This window comes from Nomascus leucogenys, chromosome 15 (assembly GCF_006542625.1).
Source record: "Nomascus leucogenys isolate Asia chromosome 15, Asia_NLE_v1, whole genome shotgun sequence".
Taxonomy (NCBI): Eukaryota; Metazoa; Chordata; class Mammalia; order Primates; family Hylobatidae; genus Nomascus; species Nomascus leucogenys.
The window spans coordinates 24,614,292-24,631,741 of record NC_044395.1 but is presented as its reverse complement, the minus strand read 5'-3'; the positions used below and the strand labels follow the sequence as shown (position 1 = coordinate 24,631,741).

Here is a 17,450-nt window from a genome sequence, read left to right as displayed (position 1 = left end):
CCAAACCCTGTCTCCAAAACAAAAAAAAAACCTGAAAAACATTTTATTTGTAGACTTCTAGAATATAATTTTCAGACAATATAATGCAAACGCATGTTTCACTTACCGCTGGGGTAGCAGTCTATCATTAGCCAGGTAGCCTGGCTTATGAATCTCTTTATTATAATCTCCATACTTGGCTTGGACAGCATAGGAAGCCAAAAGAACTGCAGTTTCTGGAGGGCAATATATCTCATCATTTAAGATGGCTTCTTTAACTTGCAAGAAGAAAAGTCTCTGGGTTATTTCTTGAATTAATTCCTCAGAAACATCTTCAGGAAAGAATTTAGCTCTAAACTTGAACTGTAAAGGATTCTCTTTTTTAACATCCTGCTGTGTCACCTGGAAAAGTAATTTCAAGTATAATCAACAAAAATCTTAAGTTTACAATAATTAGACCTAGTCACATCAAATTCTTTTTGGAAGAAAATGAAAAGTGAAATAGATTCTAAATCTATGAAGATTTTAGTGTGTAATATTCTAAATCTGTAAACAAATACATGTGATAAAAGATTCTATGCTCTTGAATGTGACCTATAACTCAGATTCTAATAACCAAATTGAAAACTTTTTTCCATATTATTGAGAAGCTTATCCTACAGATATTTACATCAAAATTGAAGTACTCAGTATGCCATTTGTAATACCTGCTTTAATATTTGTTATAGGCTAAGTTTTCAAATAGGAAAAGTAAGCATTTTTTTCTTTTTTTTTTTTGAGATGGTAAGCTGATGGTGCCTGATTGAATTTAAAAAAAACATGGTACCTCATAATGATTAACAGATAACTACAAAAGGAAGCCTGGAATCAGTCAGACTTAGCTTTTCCAGCACAAATTCATGATAACTTCAACTTAACATAATTATTAGTTTAATGTTATCGTACATATTTTACCTTTTTATTTAGTTTAAGCCACGTAGAATAACCTTTGCTGTCTACATACTGCAGCCCAAAAAACCAGACCTCACGTAAACCGACTGTTTTCACCACCTAAAACACAACAACAACAACGACAAAAAAACAATTTCAGTCCAACATACACATTGTGTCTAGATGATACACTTCCAAAGGAGAACAAAACTACATAAGTATACGTATATTCCTTTGCCATAGAAAAGGCTTTTCCTAAATTTAAGATATTAAAGGAACATTTTTGAAAACTCAAATTCGAGTTTTCTATACTCAATTTTTCTTTTTTTTTTGAGAAGAAGTTTTTTTTTTTTTTTTTTTTTTTTTGTTCTTGTCACCCAGGCTGGAGTGCAATGGCACGATCTCGGCTCACTGCAACTTCCGTCTCCATTCAAGTGATTCTCCCGCCTCAGCCTCCAAAGTAGCTGTGATTACAGGCATGCACCACCACGCCTAACTAATTTTTTGTACTTTTAGTAGAGATGGGGTTTCACCATGTTGGCCCGGTTGGTCTCGAACTCCTGACCTCAGGTGATCTGCCTGCCTTGGCCTCCCAAAGTCTTGGGATTATAGGTGTAAGCCACTGCACCTGGCCTCTAATCCTCAATTTTGTAGTGTCACTTCAATCCTTTTAATTGATCCACTTTTTCATACCTCCTTTTCCTTATCTATCATGACCTCAACAATAACAAGAGTCTCGAAAATATATACATATATAGTTTTCATAATCATACGTTCCAATTTCTATTTACCCCCACAAGTACCCTACTGGTATATTTAGGGCAAATGGTATCATTTTGGTGATAAGAAAAGTGCCTGATATATTCCATGTTCTACCTTCACTGAGCAAGAAACCATTCTTAGAACATACCATAAATTCCACCCTTCTACATTTTTGCTGATGTTTTTTCCTCTGCCTAGAATGGGTCTTCTGTATTTTTATGACTTATTGAACAATTTATTCTTTAAGTACCAGCTCAACTAACGTGCCTTCTGTGAATAAAGCTCTCCTACCATCTAGATAAAATTAATCACTTGTTCCCTGATATTCCTATAGGACTTTATCTATCCTGCTATTAGAAAATTTACTCTATCATAATTGTGTTATAGCAGTGTGTCTATTTACCCTCCTTGACTGCTTATGGACAGAGATTATTGATTTATGTGTCTTAAAATCCATAGCATCTCACAGGATGATTAGCCTGTGGTAGACAGTCAAAAGTAAGACTAAGTAGGCCAGCCGTGGTGGCTCACGTCTGTAATCCCAGCACTTTGGGAGGCCGAGGCGGACGGATCACAAGGTCAGGAGATCAAGACCATCCGGACTAACACAGTGAAACTTCATCGCTACTAAAAATACAAACAAAAAAAAAATTAGGCGGGCATGGTGGCATGCGCCTGTAGTCCCAGTCACTTGGGAGGCAGAGGCAGGAGAATGGCGTGAACCCGGGAGGCGGGGCTTGCAGTGAGCCGAGATCATGCCACTGCACTCCAGCCTGGGCGACAGAGCAAGACTCCATCTCAAAAGAAAAAAAAAGAAAAGAAAGTAAGAGTAAATAAAGTGGTGGAGTTAGGATACACACCCAGGACTTACCCACACCTAACAAAAGCGTATGTTTTTTAAAAAAATCTATATTTAAAATAAAATGAGGAAAATGATCCAGGGGAGGTAAAAGTTCATTAACATTTTAAAAGCTTTACAGAAAGATTCAATATCAGTTCTTAAATAATAAACATTCTTGGTTTTTTGTGGGATTTTTTGCTTATTTTTTTTTAAAGACAGGGTCTCACTCTGTACCCATAATGGAGTACAGTGGTGTGATTCACGGCTCACTGGAGCCTTGACCTCCTGGGCTGAAGCAATCCTCCTGCCTCAGCCTCCTGAATGGCTGGGACCACAGGCGCATTCCACCACATTAATGTTTTTTTTTGTTTTGTTTTGTTTTGTTTTCTGTAGAGGCAGGGGTCTTGCTATGTCGCCAAGACTAATCTTAAACTCCTGGCCTCAAGTGATCCTCCCACTTCAGCCTCTCAAAATGCTGGGATTATAGATGCAAGCCACTGTGCTTGGCCCTTGGTTTGTTTGTTTGTTTGTTTTGAGACAGGGTCTCACTCTGTCACCCAGGCTGGAGTGCAGTGGTGCAATCTCAGTTCACTGCAACGTCCACCCCCACCCCGGGCTCAAGTGATCCTCCCACCTCAGCCTCCCGAGTAGCTGGGACCACAGGCATGCACTACCAAACCTAGCTAATTTTTTATACTTTTAGTAGAGATAGGGTCTCACTATGTTGCCCAGGCTGGTCTTGATCTCCTGAGCTCAAGCGATCTGCCCACCCCGCCCTCCCAAAGTGTTGGGATTATAGGCATGAGCCATCATGCCCAGCCTGTTTTTTAAAAAATAATCTTAAAACATTTGGCGGGGCAGGGTGGCTCACACCTATACCAGCACTTTGGGAGGCCAAGGCGGCTAGATCACTTGAGGCTAAGAGTTCAAGACCAGCCTGGTAAACATGGTGAAACCCCATCTCTACTAAAAATACAAAAATTAGCCAGGTATGGTGGTGCACAGCCTGGGCAACGTAAGGAGACCTTGTCTCTTTAAAAAAAAAAAAAAAAAAAAAAAAAAAATTAGCTGAGTAGTCAGGCCAATCTCTAGTTCTAGCTAATCAGGAGGCTGAGGTGGTAGGATCACTTAAGTCCAGGAGGTCAAGGCTGCAGTGAGCTGTGATTATGCCACTGCACTCCAGCCTCAGTGACAGAGCAAGACCCTGTCTAAAAAAAAAAAAAATTAAAAATAAGAAAAAAGCATTTAGAAAACGTTACCATCAAAAAAGCAAAAAGTGGGCCAGGCATGGTGGCTCACGCCTGTAATCTCAGCACTTTGGGAGGCTGAGGTAGGTGGATCACAAGGTCAAGAGTTCAAAACCAGCCTGGCCAACATGGTGACACTCCATCTCTACTAAAAACACAAAAATTAGCCGGGCGTGGTGGCAAGCGCCTGTAATCCCAGCTACTCAGGAGGTTGACGTAGAGAACGCCTGAACCCGGGTGGTGGAGGCTGCACTGCATTGAGCTGAGATCGCGCCACTGTACTCCAGCCTGGGTGACAGAGTAAGACTCTGCCTCGAAAAAAAAAAAAAGTAAAAAGTGAGAAATTTCTAGAAGATGTGGAATATAAAGTCTCATACTGATAATGTAAAAGCTGATCAATGTCAAACAATGAAAAATTCAATGTGGACAAAAGGAGATTCCAAATAATCTAACTTTGGTAAAAGATAGGTTGCCCCAGCAGTGCCATAGAAAACATTCAAGCTTGGAATGGCAGGAGTAGTAATGTACAGGTCAAAAGCAGCAGAGAGAAGTATAACAAAGCAGCTGGACTCAGCTTCTGCCTCCACACTCTGTGAGATTCACAATGCTAAGTAAAAGGGAGATGCTCCACAGTGGGCACAAGGGATAATAGCTTAACTAACTTTAGACTATTACACAAATACAAGGAACAAGAAAGCTCAGCTGTGAAATTCCCTAAAAGGCCCTATCCCCCCAGTGGTTCTCTACTTCTTCAGAAGGTGCTCCTAGAATGCTTTTTTTTAATTAATATATTTTAGTGAGGCTGTCCTTTGAGCTCCCATAAACTTTTGATCACATACTTTTAGAAGCGAATCTGCTTGGGCACACAACTATAACATGTATACTTATTTACAAGTTACATACTACCATGCTAATACACTATAAAGCATATATTTTTAAAAATTTTTAAAAACACATATTATACATACATATATATATATTTTTAATTTATTTATTTATTTTTTTGCCCAAACTGAAGTGCAGACCGCAACCTCCACCTTCTGGGTTTCAGCAGTTCTCCCACCTCAGCCTCCTGAGTAGCTGGGATTACAAGGGTGCACCACCACACCTAGCTAATGTTTGTATTTCTAGTAGAGACAGAGTTTTGCAATATTGGACACGAAAAGGTACAGTAAAAATATGGTATTACACTCTTGAACTCCTGACCTCAAGTAATCCTCCCGCCTTGGCCTCCCAAAGTGCTGGGATTACAGGCGTGGGCCACCAAGTCTAGCCTAAAAATATATTTTAATACTTCTTTCACCCTAAGAGATGTTCTTGCACACTCTTTGGGGGTATGAACACTCTGTAAACTAATCCCACAAGAAGCAGCTAAAGGAGGAGGCTAGTCAAGAAAAAAGTCAGCAAGAAGCAAACCAAAGGACTTCAAGCACTCAGAGTCCCCAAACACAGAGCAGCTGGCCTCGATCTAACATCATAATCAGACGTGGGGCTTTACTACACATGGACTCATGTAGCTATGTGCTCTCATTTTAGAGAACCCAGTTTACCCTTGGCTTGACCTGAACCTGCCAGCTTATCCCACACACACTACATACAAAAGTAAAGTCTGCATTTTTTGATCTTTGCATTTGAGTTCAAGGAAAGTTCATCATTGCATTTGAGTTCAAGGAAAGCAGTCAGGACATAGAACAGGGACTAAAGAACTGCTGAGAAGAGTCCATAACAGATAACAATACTCAATAATCTAGACCAGGCTGGACGGTGGCTCACGCCTGTACTCCCGGCACTGTGGGAGGCCGAGGCAGGCGGATCACTTGAGCTCAGAAGTTCAAGACCAGCCTGGGAAACATGACGAAACCCCATCTCTACCAAAAATACAAAAAAAAATTAGCCAGGCACGGTGGAGCACACTTGTAGTCCCAGCTACTCAAGAGGCTGAGGTGGGAGGATCACTTGAGCCTGGGAGGCAGAGGTTGCAGTGAGCCGAGATCACACCACTGCATTCCAGCCTGGGGCGACAGGAGTGAGAGCCTATCTAAACAAAAAAAATTTTTTAATAAAGAAATAAGTAATAATCTGGACCATTTACAATATGAATTGTGTGTGCGTGCGTGTGTGTGTGTGTGTGTGTGTGTGTGTGTGTAGTCAGGGTTGCTTAACAAAGGGGTTACATTCTGAGAAACGCATCGTTAGACAATTGCATCATCGTATGAACATCATAGAGTATACTTAAACAAACCTAAATGGTATAGCCTACTACGCACCTAGACTAAATGGTACAGCCTGTTGCTCCTAGGCTACAAACCTGTACAGCATGTTACTATATTGAATACTGTAGGCAACTCTAACACAACTGTTAAGTATTTGTGTATTTAAACGTATCTAAACATAGAAAAGGTATACTAAAAATATGGTATTACACTCTTACGGGACCACTGTTGCATAAGTGGCCCGTCATTGATCGAAATGTCATTATGTGGCACAGGACACTGTATTTATCTACATAAATAGAAACAGATACGCACAAAACTATCAAATACTGTTCTACGCACTTTACATAGATTTTCATTTAACTCTCACAATAAACCTCTGAAGAAGTAATGTTACCATCATCCTAATTGTACAAACAAGAAAAATAAGGCAAAGAGATTAATTTGTCCAAAGTCAAACAGCTACAACTACAACTACTGCAGGCAGTGTGACTCCAGTGCCCACACTTCTAAACCACTATACATCACTGCCCTATAATAAATGAGGTTTCATTTTCCTATATCCAAGTGAAAGTAATTCTACTTAATAAAAAACAAGTTTTATTTCTTAGTATCCAATACCAAAAAGGATAACTTGCTGATTAGTTTTTGGCTGCCACAAACATTTCACTTACTATAAATAACATTTCCATTTGCTATGAAGTACAATAAATGCTAACTCTATTCACATTTTTTTCAAATAAGATAGACTATATATTCACAAACAGGAGGCACAGAAGAATCAACAGAAGTGGATATTGTATCAGAACAAAAGTGATTTGGAAAAAAGAAAAAACTGGAGATTGGTTCACAAGGTATGGTGAACTTAGCTCTTTATGATTTTGCTTTAAAATTTTGCACATCCACACAAAAAGCTTTTCATCATCCCAAAAGACCTTACCAGGACTTTTAAATTTATGAATTACCAAATCAGGAGATTAAGTATATTATTTGTCAGGAGAATAAACAACTTTACACAATTTAGAATTTTTATTTCATCAGATTCGAATCTGTATTTGACAGAGTAACAACTAACAAAACCAAGGTATCTAGTGTTACTTACTGCTGAAATGCTAGAAACTCTTTCATTCTTTAAGATCAAGTTATTCTGACTACAGGCTATTGCTCACCTGCTCCTAAGAAAAAGTGTATGTAAAGTTTATGTAAAAGTTATCCTCCTCTAAGTTTCATGCCATGCATGATATATACCACCTTCCTCTCTCTTTGCAACAGTTTCTTCATGTTCTTACTTAATCCCTGGGGCCAATCTCTTACCTCATTTTCTCAGCAAAACTTGCTTACATTGCAATACAACATTATCTGGGAAGCTTAAATTTTAAAATACTGATGATTTAGAGTAGGCCCAGACAATTAAATCAGCATCTCTGGAAGGGGTTTCCAAGCGCTGTCTCCTCTCCCTTTTTTTAAAGCTCCACAGGTGACTAATGCACACTCAAGACTGAGAAGAAAGATAAGATCAGTAGTCCCAGTTCCTTAACATACCGGATACCTGACCTCCATATCCCAACCTTTGCCTCATACATTATGAACCTATGACACCAAATTGTTGTTAGTGATCTCTGTATAGCCTATACAGGTTGAGCATCCCTAATTCAAAAATCCAAAATCCGAAATGCTGCAAAATCTGAAACCTCTTCAGTACAAACATGACTCTGCAAGTGGAAAGTTCCACACCTAACCTAACATGATGGGTCGCAGTCAAAACTCAGTATAAATTTTATTTCATGCACAAAATTATTTAAAGTATTTTATAAAATTACCTTCAGCCTATGTGTATAAGTTGTACACAAAACATACATGAATTTTGTGTTTAGACATGGGTCCCATCCCCAAGATATCTCATTATACATATGCAAATATTCCAAAATCTAAAAACATCCAAAATCTTCTGGTCCCAAGCATTTTGGATAACGGATGCTTTCAACCTGTAATTCCCTATGCCTTTCGCTCCTGCTGTTCCTTCTGCCCAGGATTCCTACTCATTTCACTCAACAACTTTGTGGATTATCCTTGAATCCCTTTTAGTCACCATCACAATGATTCTCATAGATGTTAAATAAATGCCTGCTGAAAATTATTTTCAAGAAGTCCTCTCCCACAAATGTAGGAATGTGAAAGAATAAAGAATATCCCTACTGCTGTAGTAGGGATATCTGAATAGCTACTATGAAAAATTCCAAGTGGTACACTGTTGGATTATCAGCAAAAGTACAGAAAAACAGAGAAAGAGGTATGCAACAACATTCACACTATGGTGTCAAAAGTTGCATATTTCATGCAGTATAATGATACCTGGTCAAAAAGTTGTTTGCCAGTTGTATTGGGCTGAATGGCAAATTCCAGCTCAGCATCCATTGTAGTTACTCTTACATTGATCTGTAACAAAAATAAAAGGAATAATAAGTAGAAGAGAAGTTATTAGGCATGAGAAAACTTTTATGATTTTCTTTATTAAAGTGATAAAGTTTTATTTTAATCACAAGAAATCTTAAATCTATTTGAAAAACAAAGAGCTTATAAAGTTCTCATTTAGGAACATCTGTTGAATATTTAACATATACTGGGCACTAAGCTATGGGCTTTCCATACTCTCATTTAGCCCTTGCTATAATACTAGGAGATACTACCTTTATTTCTACAGAAACGCAAAGAGTTTCCATTATTCACCTAAGGACACATGGATATTAAAAGGCAGAGCAAGAGCCGAACATGGTGCCTCACACCTTTAGTCCCAGCACTTTGGAAGGCCAAGGTGGGAGGATCTCTTGAAGCCAGGAGTTTGAGACCAGCCTGGGGAACACAGTAAGACTATGAAAAATTTAAAAATTAGTTGGGCGTGGTGGCATGTGCCTATTATTTCCAGGAAGCTGAGGTGGGAGGATCACTTGAGCCTAGGTGTTTGAGGGCTGCCATGAGCTATGATTGTACTACTGAACTTCAGCCTGCACAACAGAGCAAGACCCTGCCTCCAAAAACAAAACAAAACAAAAAAGGCAAAGTAGGTATTTAAATTGAGGTCTAACTCCAAATTCTTTGAATGTGATTCATTATCCCATATTTCTTTCAACATGAAAATCAGATTTCATTTTATTCATACTTTAAATACATTCTTCACTTTAGGAAAGCATTTATCTAGAGTGCTTTATTTGCTAGATTCTATTTTTTGTTGTTTTTAGAGACAGGATCTCACTATGCTGTGCTCAGGCTGGAGGGCAGTGGCCATTCATGGGTGCAATCACGGCACATTGCAACCTTGATCTCCTGGACGCAAGTCTATACTCCCACCTCAATCTACCAAGCAGCTAGGAGCACAGGCGTGTGCCACCATGCCTAGCTCCAAACTCTATTTTAAATAATAATTTTATTGTGTAAATACCTTTCTAATATCTCAAAAACAACATGCCTTACCAAAATAATTTTACCACAGAATAGCATCTTCACCTAGAATTCTTCACGTGATCCAAATATATCTTTTTAGCTTTTTAAATTATTTTATCTTTTATTAACTTATTTCTCCTTTAATTTTCCCACATCTCATTTGCTGTTTCTGTATCTATTCTGTAACAATCTTTACTTTTCCCTTAACTAGTATAAACTGCAGTGATTTCTAACATTGTTTCTGTAACAACTGTATTTAAAATTTTATATTAATATGTATTACTGCATTTGTTTTTATGTATCTTTTTCCATCAGCCTGTAGGTTTACTGAGGACACAGCTTGTGCCATTTTATCTTTCTAACTTTAACTCACACTATAAAAACTCTAAATCAGACTTATTTCCCCATATGTCTAACAATCACAACCTCAGCACGTTATAGCTTTCACCTGGAATAACTTCTGTAATCAAATCTTAGATTCATCCTTCTTTAAAACAATCTTATTTTTTTCTTTTCTAAAACTGTATCTTATTAAGAAATGATATATACAAAACATGTCATATGTAAACAATGAAGAACAATAAAATGAAACCCATAAATCTACCATCCAACTGAATAACAACAAATGGTAAATAATGTTGCATATACCACTGTATTTGTTCTTTGTAAATACCAACAGGTAATCACTAACCTAAATTTTGTTATTCTCTTGCTTTTAAAAAAAAATGGTTCTAACATAAATATACATATCTGTATGTAAAATAGCTTCATTTTTCTTGATTTTTAGCTGTATTATAACTGCACGATATTTGTTGATCAAGTTTTCCTTCTTGATATGGGCAATGCTTACACGGGTATATTCACTTTACGAAAATTCATCAACTACATACTTTTTTTTCCCTGTTGCCTAGGTTGGAGCACAGTGGCACAATCCCAGCTCACTGCAGCCTCAACCTCCCGGGCTCAAGCGATCCTACCGCCTCAGCCTCTTGGAGTGGCTGGGACTACTGTACTACACACTTCTCATATATTCTGTTTGGTATGTATATTCTACTTCAATAAATTCTTTAAAATTGCACTATACTAGTTTAATTTTTCACAGTGTGTTTCTAAGATTCATTGATGTTTTTGTAATTAGAATTTTCACTGCTATGCAACATTCTGTATGTGGCCAAACAAAAATTTACTCACCCATTTTCCTGTCAATGAACACTGTCTCCAATTTTTTGGCTATTAAGAACAATACTGCTATGAACATTCTTGTACATGTCTCCGAGTGTCAGAATTTCTCCAGAATATGCTCAGAATTCTTGAGTAATGAAGTGTGAGCACACCTTCTACTTTTATCACATAATGCTGAATTGTACAATGTAACTGTGTCAACGTATACTCCCGTCAGCATTGTATAAGAATTCTTGCTGTTCTATATTTCCAGGAACAGTGGGCATTATCAGATTTATTAATATGTGACAATTCAGTTAGCAGAAAATGGTATCTCAATATGGTATTAAAGTGGGATCCTCGATTGCTGATGACGTCCACATTTCTGTACATGGCATGTGCATACAGAATTCTAAGATGGCCCTTGGTGTCATGCTCATGATTACATTACATTACATGATTAAAGAGATTTTGCCGAAGTACTTAAGATTACTAATCAGCTGACTTTAGAACAGGAAGATTATCTAGGAGGGCCTAAGCTAATCAATTTATCTGGCTACCTGCAGAATAAGTTACACCTTGATTTCAGCCTTATAAGACTTTGCAGCAGGGAACTCAGTCACAGCATCCCAGATTTCTAACCTATAAAACTGTGGGATAATACATGGGTGCTGTTTTATAACACTAAATTTGTGGTAATTGGTCATAGACCAATGGAAAACTAATACAATATGTTTAACTGACCACTCATTCTCATCTGCGAATGTTCACACATATGGCTTATTTTTCTACTGGGTTGTTTTTTCTTACTTTAACGTGGGAAGTCTTTATATATTCTTGATACTGATCCTTTGTCAGTTATTTCTTACAAGAGAACCTCCCATATTGTGGCTCATCATTTTACTTTCTCCGTAGTGTCCTTTATGATAAATTGACATTCTTAATTTTAATGTTGAATTTATAAATATTTTACACACAGATACCAATTTTTTACCATCTTTTTTTTTTTTTTTTTTGAGAAAGCATCTCACTCTCTCGCCCAGGCTAGTGTGCAGTGACGCGATCTCAGCTCACTGCAACCTCCGCCTTCCGGGTTCAAGTGATTCTCCTGCCACAGCCTCCCAAGTAGCTGGGATTATAGGTATGTACCACCATGCCTGACTATTTTTTGTATTTTTAGTATAAATGGGGTTTCACAATGTTGGCCAGGCTGGTCTCGAACTCCTGACCTCAAGTGAGCCACCTGCCTCGGCCTCCCAAAGTGTTGAGATTACAGGCATCAGGCACTGCACCCAGCCAATTTTTTGCCATCCTTAAGAAATCCTTCCACACTCTGGAGTCATAAGGATATTCATATATTTCCTATTTTGATTTTCATAATTTTCAATGATTTTTGCTTATGATGTTAGAGGTCCAATTTCATTTTTTAATCTCCATATGAATGAAAATACAGGGTTTTTTTTTTAAATCCCCACATAATTTATTAGTTCATTTATTCTCCAAAGTCTGTGCTGTCACAAATCAAGTATCTGCATAAGTGTGGATCTCATTTTGTTCCATGGTCAATTAAACTACTCTTAATATCATATTGTCTTAATTAGCATTTCTTTAAATAAGTCTTAATATCTGGTAGGGCAAGTCTCCATTATTCTTCAGAACTATTTTGACTAGTCTTGGGTCATTATCTTTGCTCTTGGCTCCATATAAAACTGTGAACTTTACAAAATACACCATTTATGATTTAGTATTGGAACGACACGAGATTCTTTGGTATCTTTGGGTAAGAATTAACATTTTTTTAATATAGACTCTATACATGACTATGGTTTTCTCACTGTACATTGACTTAGATCTCCTTTAATGACTCAAAATCTTTTGAAAGAAGTGCTTATAATTTGCTCCATATAAATCACTTTGCTTATAATTTACTCCATATAAATCACTTTACTCATTTGTTAGATATTTTCTCCTAGATCATTATGGCTTTGTGGGTATTGTAAACATGGATCCACAGTTTCTATTCCATAATTTTAACATCCTAAAAGCACAGAAACCTGAAGATGAGTTAATTTTCAGGAAAAATCTGACATGAAGTGATACAAGACTATCTCTTGTAGTGAATTAATTTATTCCATTTCACGTGACTATTCACTCATTAAACTATAGAAATACTAATGTTTTAGAGGTGATGCCACAGACCTTGATGGGGGTTTCATGGTAGAATGACATATGCACATAATATATTATATATTCATCTTTCTAAAATCCAAAAACTTCCACATTCTGAAACTTATCTAGCTTCAAGAGTTGTTTTCTCCACAAGGCAAGTTCTATACTTCCAGAATCTTCAATAAATCAACAACACACAATTGATATCCAACTGCATACAATTTTGATTTTTTTAAGGAACAATAAACACTCTCCACTAAATTATACTGGCAGAGAGTTTTCCAAAGTAGCTGTAAACGTTCACATTCCTAACAAAAACACAATAAAGTCGCAGATGCTCCACATCCATATCTACACTGGATTATTACCAGTCTTCTTTTGTTATTTTTTTGTTTTGCTTTTTTTGAGACGAGTCTCACTGTGTCACCCAGGTTGAAGTGCAGTAGTGCGATCTTGGCTCACTGCAACCTTCGCCTCCTGGATTCAAGTGATTCTCCTGCCTCAGCCTCCCAAGTAGCTGGGATTACAGGAATGTGCCACAATGCCTGGCTAATTTTTGTACTTTCAGTAAGATGGGGTTTCACCATGTTGGCCAGGCTGGTCTTGAACTCCTGACTTCAAGTGATCCTCCCGCCTTAGCCTCCCAAAGTGCTAGGATTACAGGCATGATCTACCATGCCCAGCCAACCAGTCTTCAACATAGCTTCTTTTGTGAAATACCTGCTCAAATATTTTGTCCACTAAAAAAAAAAATCCCAGTTGTGTTATTATTGAACTGTAAAAGAACTTTATATGGCAATTATTTTCTCCCATTGTCTTGCCGTTCCATATTCTTATTGCTGTCTTTCAAGAGCAATTTTGATTAAGTCCAACTTTTTTTTTTTTTTTTTTTTGAGACGGAGTCTTGCTCTGTCTCCCAGGCTGGAGTGCAGTGGCACAATTTCGGCTCACTGCAAGCTCCGCTTCCTGGGTTCACTTCATTCTCATGCCTCAGCCTCCCGAGTAGCTGGGACTACAGGCGTCTACCACCATGCCTGGCTAATTTTTTGTATTTTTAGTAGAGATGGGGTTTCACCGTGTTAGCCAGGATGGTCTCAATCTCCTGACCTCGTGATCCGCCCGCCTCGGCCTCTCAAAGTGCTGGGATTACAGGCATAAGCCACCGTGCCCGGCCCCAACTTTTTCTTAATGGTTCAAATTTTCTGTGTATTATATTAAAAATTTTCACCTACTCCAAGGTCACAAAAATTTTTTCCTATGTTTTCTTCTAGATGTTTTATAGTTTGAGCTTTTTGCATGTAGGTCTATAATCCATTGAGTTTATGTTTGTAAACTGTGAGACAACAGTCAATGTTCATGTTTTTCTGTATGGATAACCCTTTGTGCCAATACCATTTGTTGAAAATAATTACAGTTCTCCATTAAATTGTGTGACACCCTTGTCAAAAATCTAATGAATACATATGTGTATATGTGTGTTGGTGTATTTTCGTTTCACCAGTCCTATTAATCTATTTATTCTTTCATCAATACCTCAATGTCTTATTTTAGTGACTTAAGAATAAACCTTGAAATCCAGGAGTGTAAGTTTTCTTTTTTAAATTGCTTTAGCTACCCTGTACACATTTTGGCATATCCATATATTAATATATTTTAGAATCAGCTATTTTAATTTTAATTTTAATCAAAGAAGACTGCCTGGATTTTAATCAATTTTAATCAAAGAAGACTACCTGGATTCAACTGACTGGAAATGAATTTCATTCACGAACACTTTCATGGAGAACTGACGTCTTATAAAGATCTCTATACATATTTTATAGTTCTCTATGTATTTAAATCTTTAATTTCTTATAGCTGGTTTTCAGTGTAGAGACCTTGTACAGCATTTGTACATTTATTACTAAGTATGTCATGTTTTTTTAATAACTTAATAACCAAACTAGTTTTATATAAAAAAGGCCATTGATTTTTTTTAACACAATCTTATATCTGGCAATCTTGCTAAATTCAGTTATTGGTTCTAGTAATTGTTTTGTAGATTTATGAGGATTTTCTACAGAAACAATCATGTCATCTGCAAATAGGAAATTTTCATTTTGATCTTTATGCCTTTTTTTAATTCTTCTCTCCCTCTAACAATGCATACTTTGCGACCTGCTGAGTCTTTAAGTCATTCTAAAGTGTTATCCATGCTAGAAAATCCCAAAAATGATAACTAATGACTTTCTTTAAAATTATAATTGGCCAAAAGAACCATTTAAGAAAAAAAAAAACTCACTTTATTAGATTAAGAAAAGAACATTTACACCTTAAGAATAAAGGAATAAACCTTAGTCAAGAAGAACCAAATAACTATAAAACTAAGTAAAATAATCACACGCGTACCCTTAAATAAAAAAATCTAAGACTATATAATATCAGTATGGATAACACTTGCATCTTAACTAGAATTATGAGAACACTAAAATGCACAGATCTTCCTGACCTCTCATTATTTCCTCCCATTTAACAATGTTACCATTTACTGGGCACTAAATATGTATCAGATTCTTCTAACCCTTACCATACTCCGTTGGGTAACTAATTACATTCCCATTTTATATGCAAGGAAATTAAAAATTGGACAGATTGAGCTAAATTAACAAAGGTCACCCAGATTGGTGGCAGAACCAAGGTAAAAACTAAGACAGTTTGACCTTAGAACTCATGACCACATAATACTATGCTCTGGCCACATTAATCTAAAAACAAATAGTATCAGTGCCTTTTTCTTCCAACAACTCTACCAACATTCTTTGCCTTGTTCCAAAACAAATTTAATGATATCTTATTATTGAGACACTGTCAAATGTAATAAAATACACTTACTGGTTTCGGCATTTTCTTTCTCTTTTTGTTACCTTCTTTAAAAATCTTCAATGAATTCTGTTGTCACTTTCTGTTAAAAAAAAAAAGCATTATCTATTATCTTTTTATATAAGGTTTCTATTTTAACTATAATTTGTATAAGACATAAATTAAAATATTTGAAAAGGTGGATTTAAAGTAACAAGGAGTGATTTCATTCTAATTTTCATTATCTTCTACTAGCATTGCACATTCCCTAAAAAGATTGAAATCTGAGATTAAAAATACCACACATCTCAAATAACATGGTATAAACACACTGATCTACCAGAAGTTTTAATTTAATTACAGACAACAAAGAACAAGGAAACATCATTGCTTAGAGCCCAAAAGCTCGCTCTCTGAGTCAGGTTCATCTCTGTTTCCCGGATGTTAGAGAAAGGAACAATAAAAGTGAGGACACATGGATTCAGATTCTGAAGATCTTAAGAATACTTTTTCAATGTTTTTTTTCTGTACTGCCAAAAACAAAAGGAAATTCTGATGAACGTAATCTACAAAAAAATGGAAGAAACTAATTTTTATTTTTTTTATTTTTTTAAAGACAGTGTCTCATTCTGACATTCAGGCTGGAGTACAGTGGTAACATCACAGCTCACTGCAGCCTAAACCTCCCAGGTTCAAGTGATCCTCCTGCCTTGGGCTCCCAAGCAGCTAGGATCACGAGCATGTGCCACCATGCCCAAGCCAGTTTTTTTATTTTATTTTTTTGTAGAGGCAAGATTGCCCTATGTTGCTCAGGCTGTCTCAAACTCCTGGCCTCAAGCAATCCTCCCAACTGTGCCTCCCAAAGTGCTAGGATTACAGGCATGCACCACCATGCCTGGCTTATTTTTCCTTCTTTTAAGTTTGAAAATATGAATAGGGGAAAATATGAATAGCTTATTCACCCAATGTGTATGAAACAGGCAAAGCTCTGCACACTAACAACCTGCATTCAGCTAGCACAGCGGCTCACATCTGTAATCCCAACACTTTAGGACCTGTAATCCCAGCTCTTTGGGAGGCCAAGGTGAGAGGACTGCTTAAGCCCAGGTGACTGAAGCTGCAGTGAGCAGTGATCATACTACTGCACTCCAGCCTGGGCAACAGAGCAAGACCCTGTCTCAAAAACAAACAAACAAACAAAAAAATGTTATTGATTGCTGTTTAAGATGCCATAACTAAGGCTGGGCATGGTGGCTCATGCCTGTAATCCTAGCACTTTGGGAGGCTGGGGCAGGAGGATCATTTGAGGTCAGGAGTTTGAGACCAGCCTGGCCAACATGGTGAAAACCCATCTATACCAGAAATACAAAAATTAGCCGGGCATGGTGGCAGGTGCCTGTAATCCCAGCTACTCAGGAGGCTGAGGCAGGAGAATCAGCTGAACCCGGAAAGCAGAGGGTGCAGTGAGCCGACATCATCCCACTGCACTCCAGCCTGGGCGACAGAGCAAGACTGTGTTTCTAAAAAAAAAAAAAAAAAAAGAAAAGATGCTATAACTAATAAAAGAGAAATTCTCTAAGTTGTAATAAAAATAAAATTTAGGTAGGGCCATTTCCCTAAATTCTACTCAATCACAAGTAATTGATTACCAATAAGCCTCTTCAGGGGAAATTTCCGCCTGAGATTTTTTTTTTTTTTTTGAATGCACCACTGCGACCACTGCACTCCAGCCTGGGTGACAGAGCAAGACCCCATCTCAAAAAACAAACAAAAACTGATCTATAACCTACTGGTTCAGAAAAATGGCTTCATCTCACATTTCACAGAACAATTTTATTCAAATTCTTCACACATATAAAAGACGTGTGTCTG

The 17,450-nt window shown here is 37.2% G+C and overlaps 1 protein-coding gene across 6 annotated transcripts in view; it reads right to left on the bottom strand.

Moving 5' to 3' along the window:
* Positions 1-17,450, bottom strand: part of RDX (radixin) — a 103,989-nt gene that overhangs the window by 71,761 nt on the left and 14,778 nt on the right. For 5 of the 6 annotated variants that reach the window (XM_030828626.1, XM_030828627.1, XM_030828624.1 and 2 more), the window contains exons 2-5: positions 15,612-15,681; positions 8,325-8,408; positions 934-1,029; positions 107-381 (exon numbers count right to left, since the gene is read on the bottom strand). In XM_030828626.1, the coding sequence (XP_030684486.1) occupies positions 107-381; positions 934-1,029; positions 8,325-8,408; positions 15,612-15,623 (467 nt within the window). In that variant the 5' untranslated portion in view covers positions 15,624-15,681. Of the gene's footprint in view, positions 1-106; positions 382-933; positions 1,030-8,324; positions 8,409-15,611; positions 15,682-17,450 lie in introns of those variants that run through there. The other variant, XM_030828628.1, reaches the window with a different exon arrangement.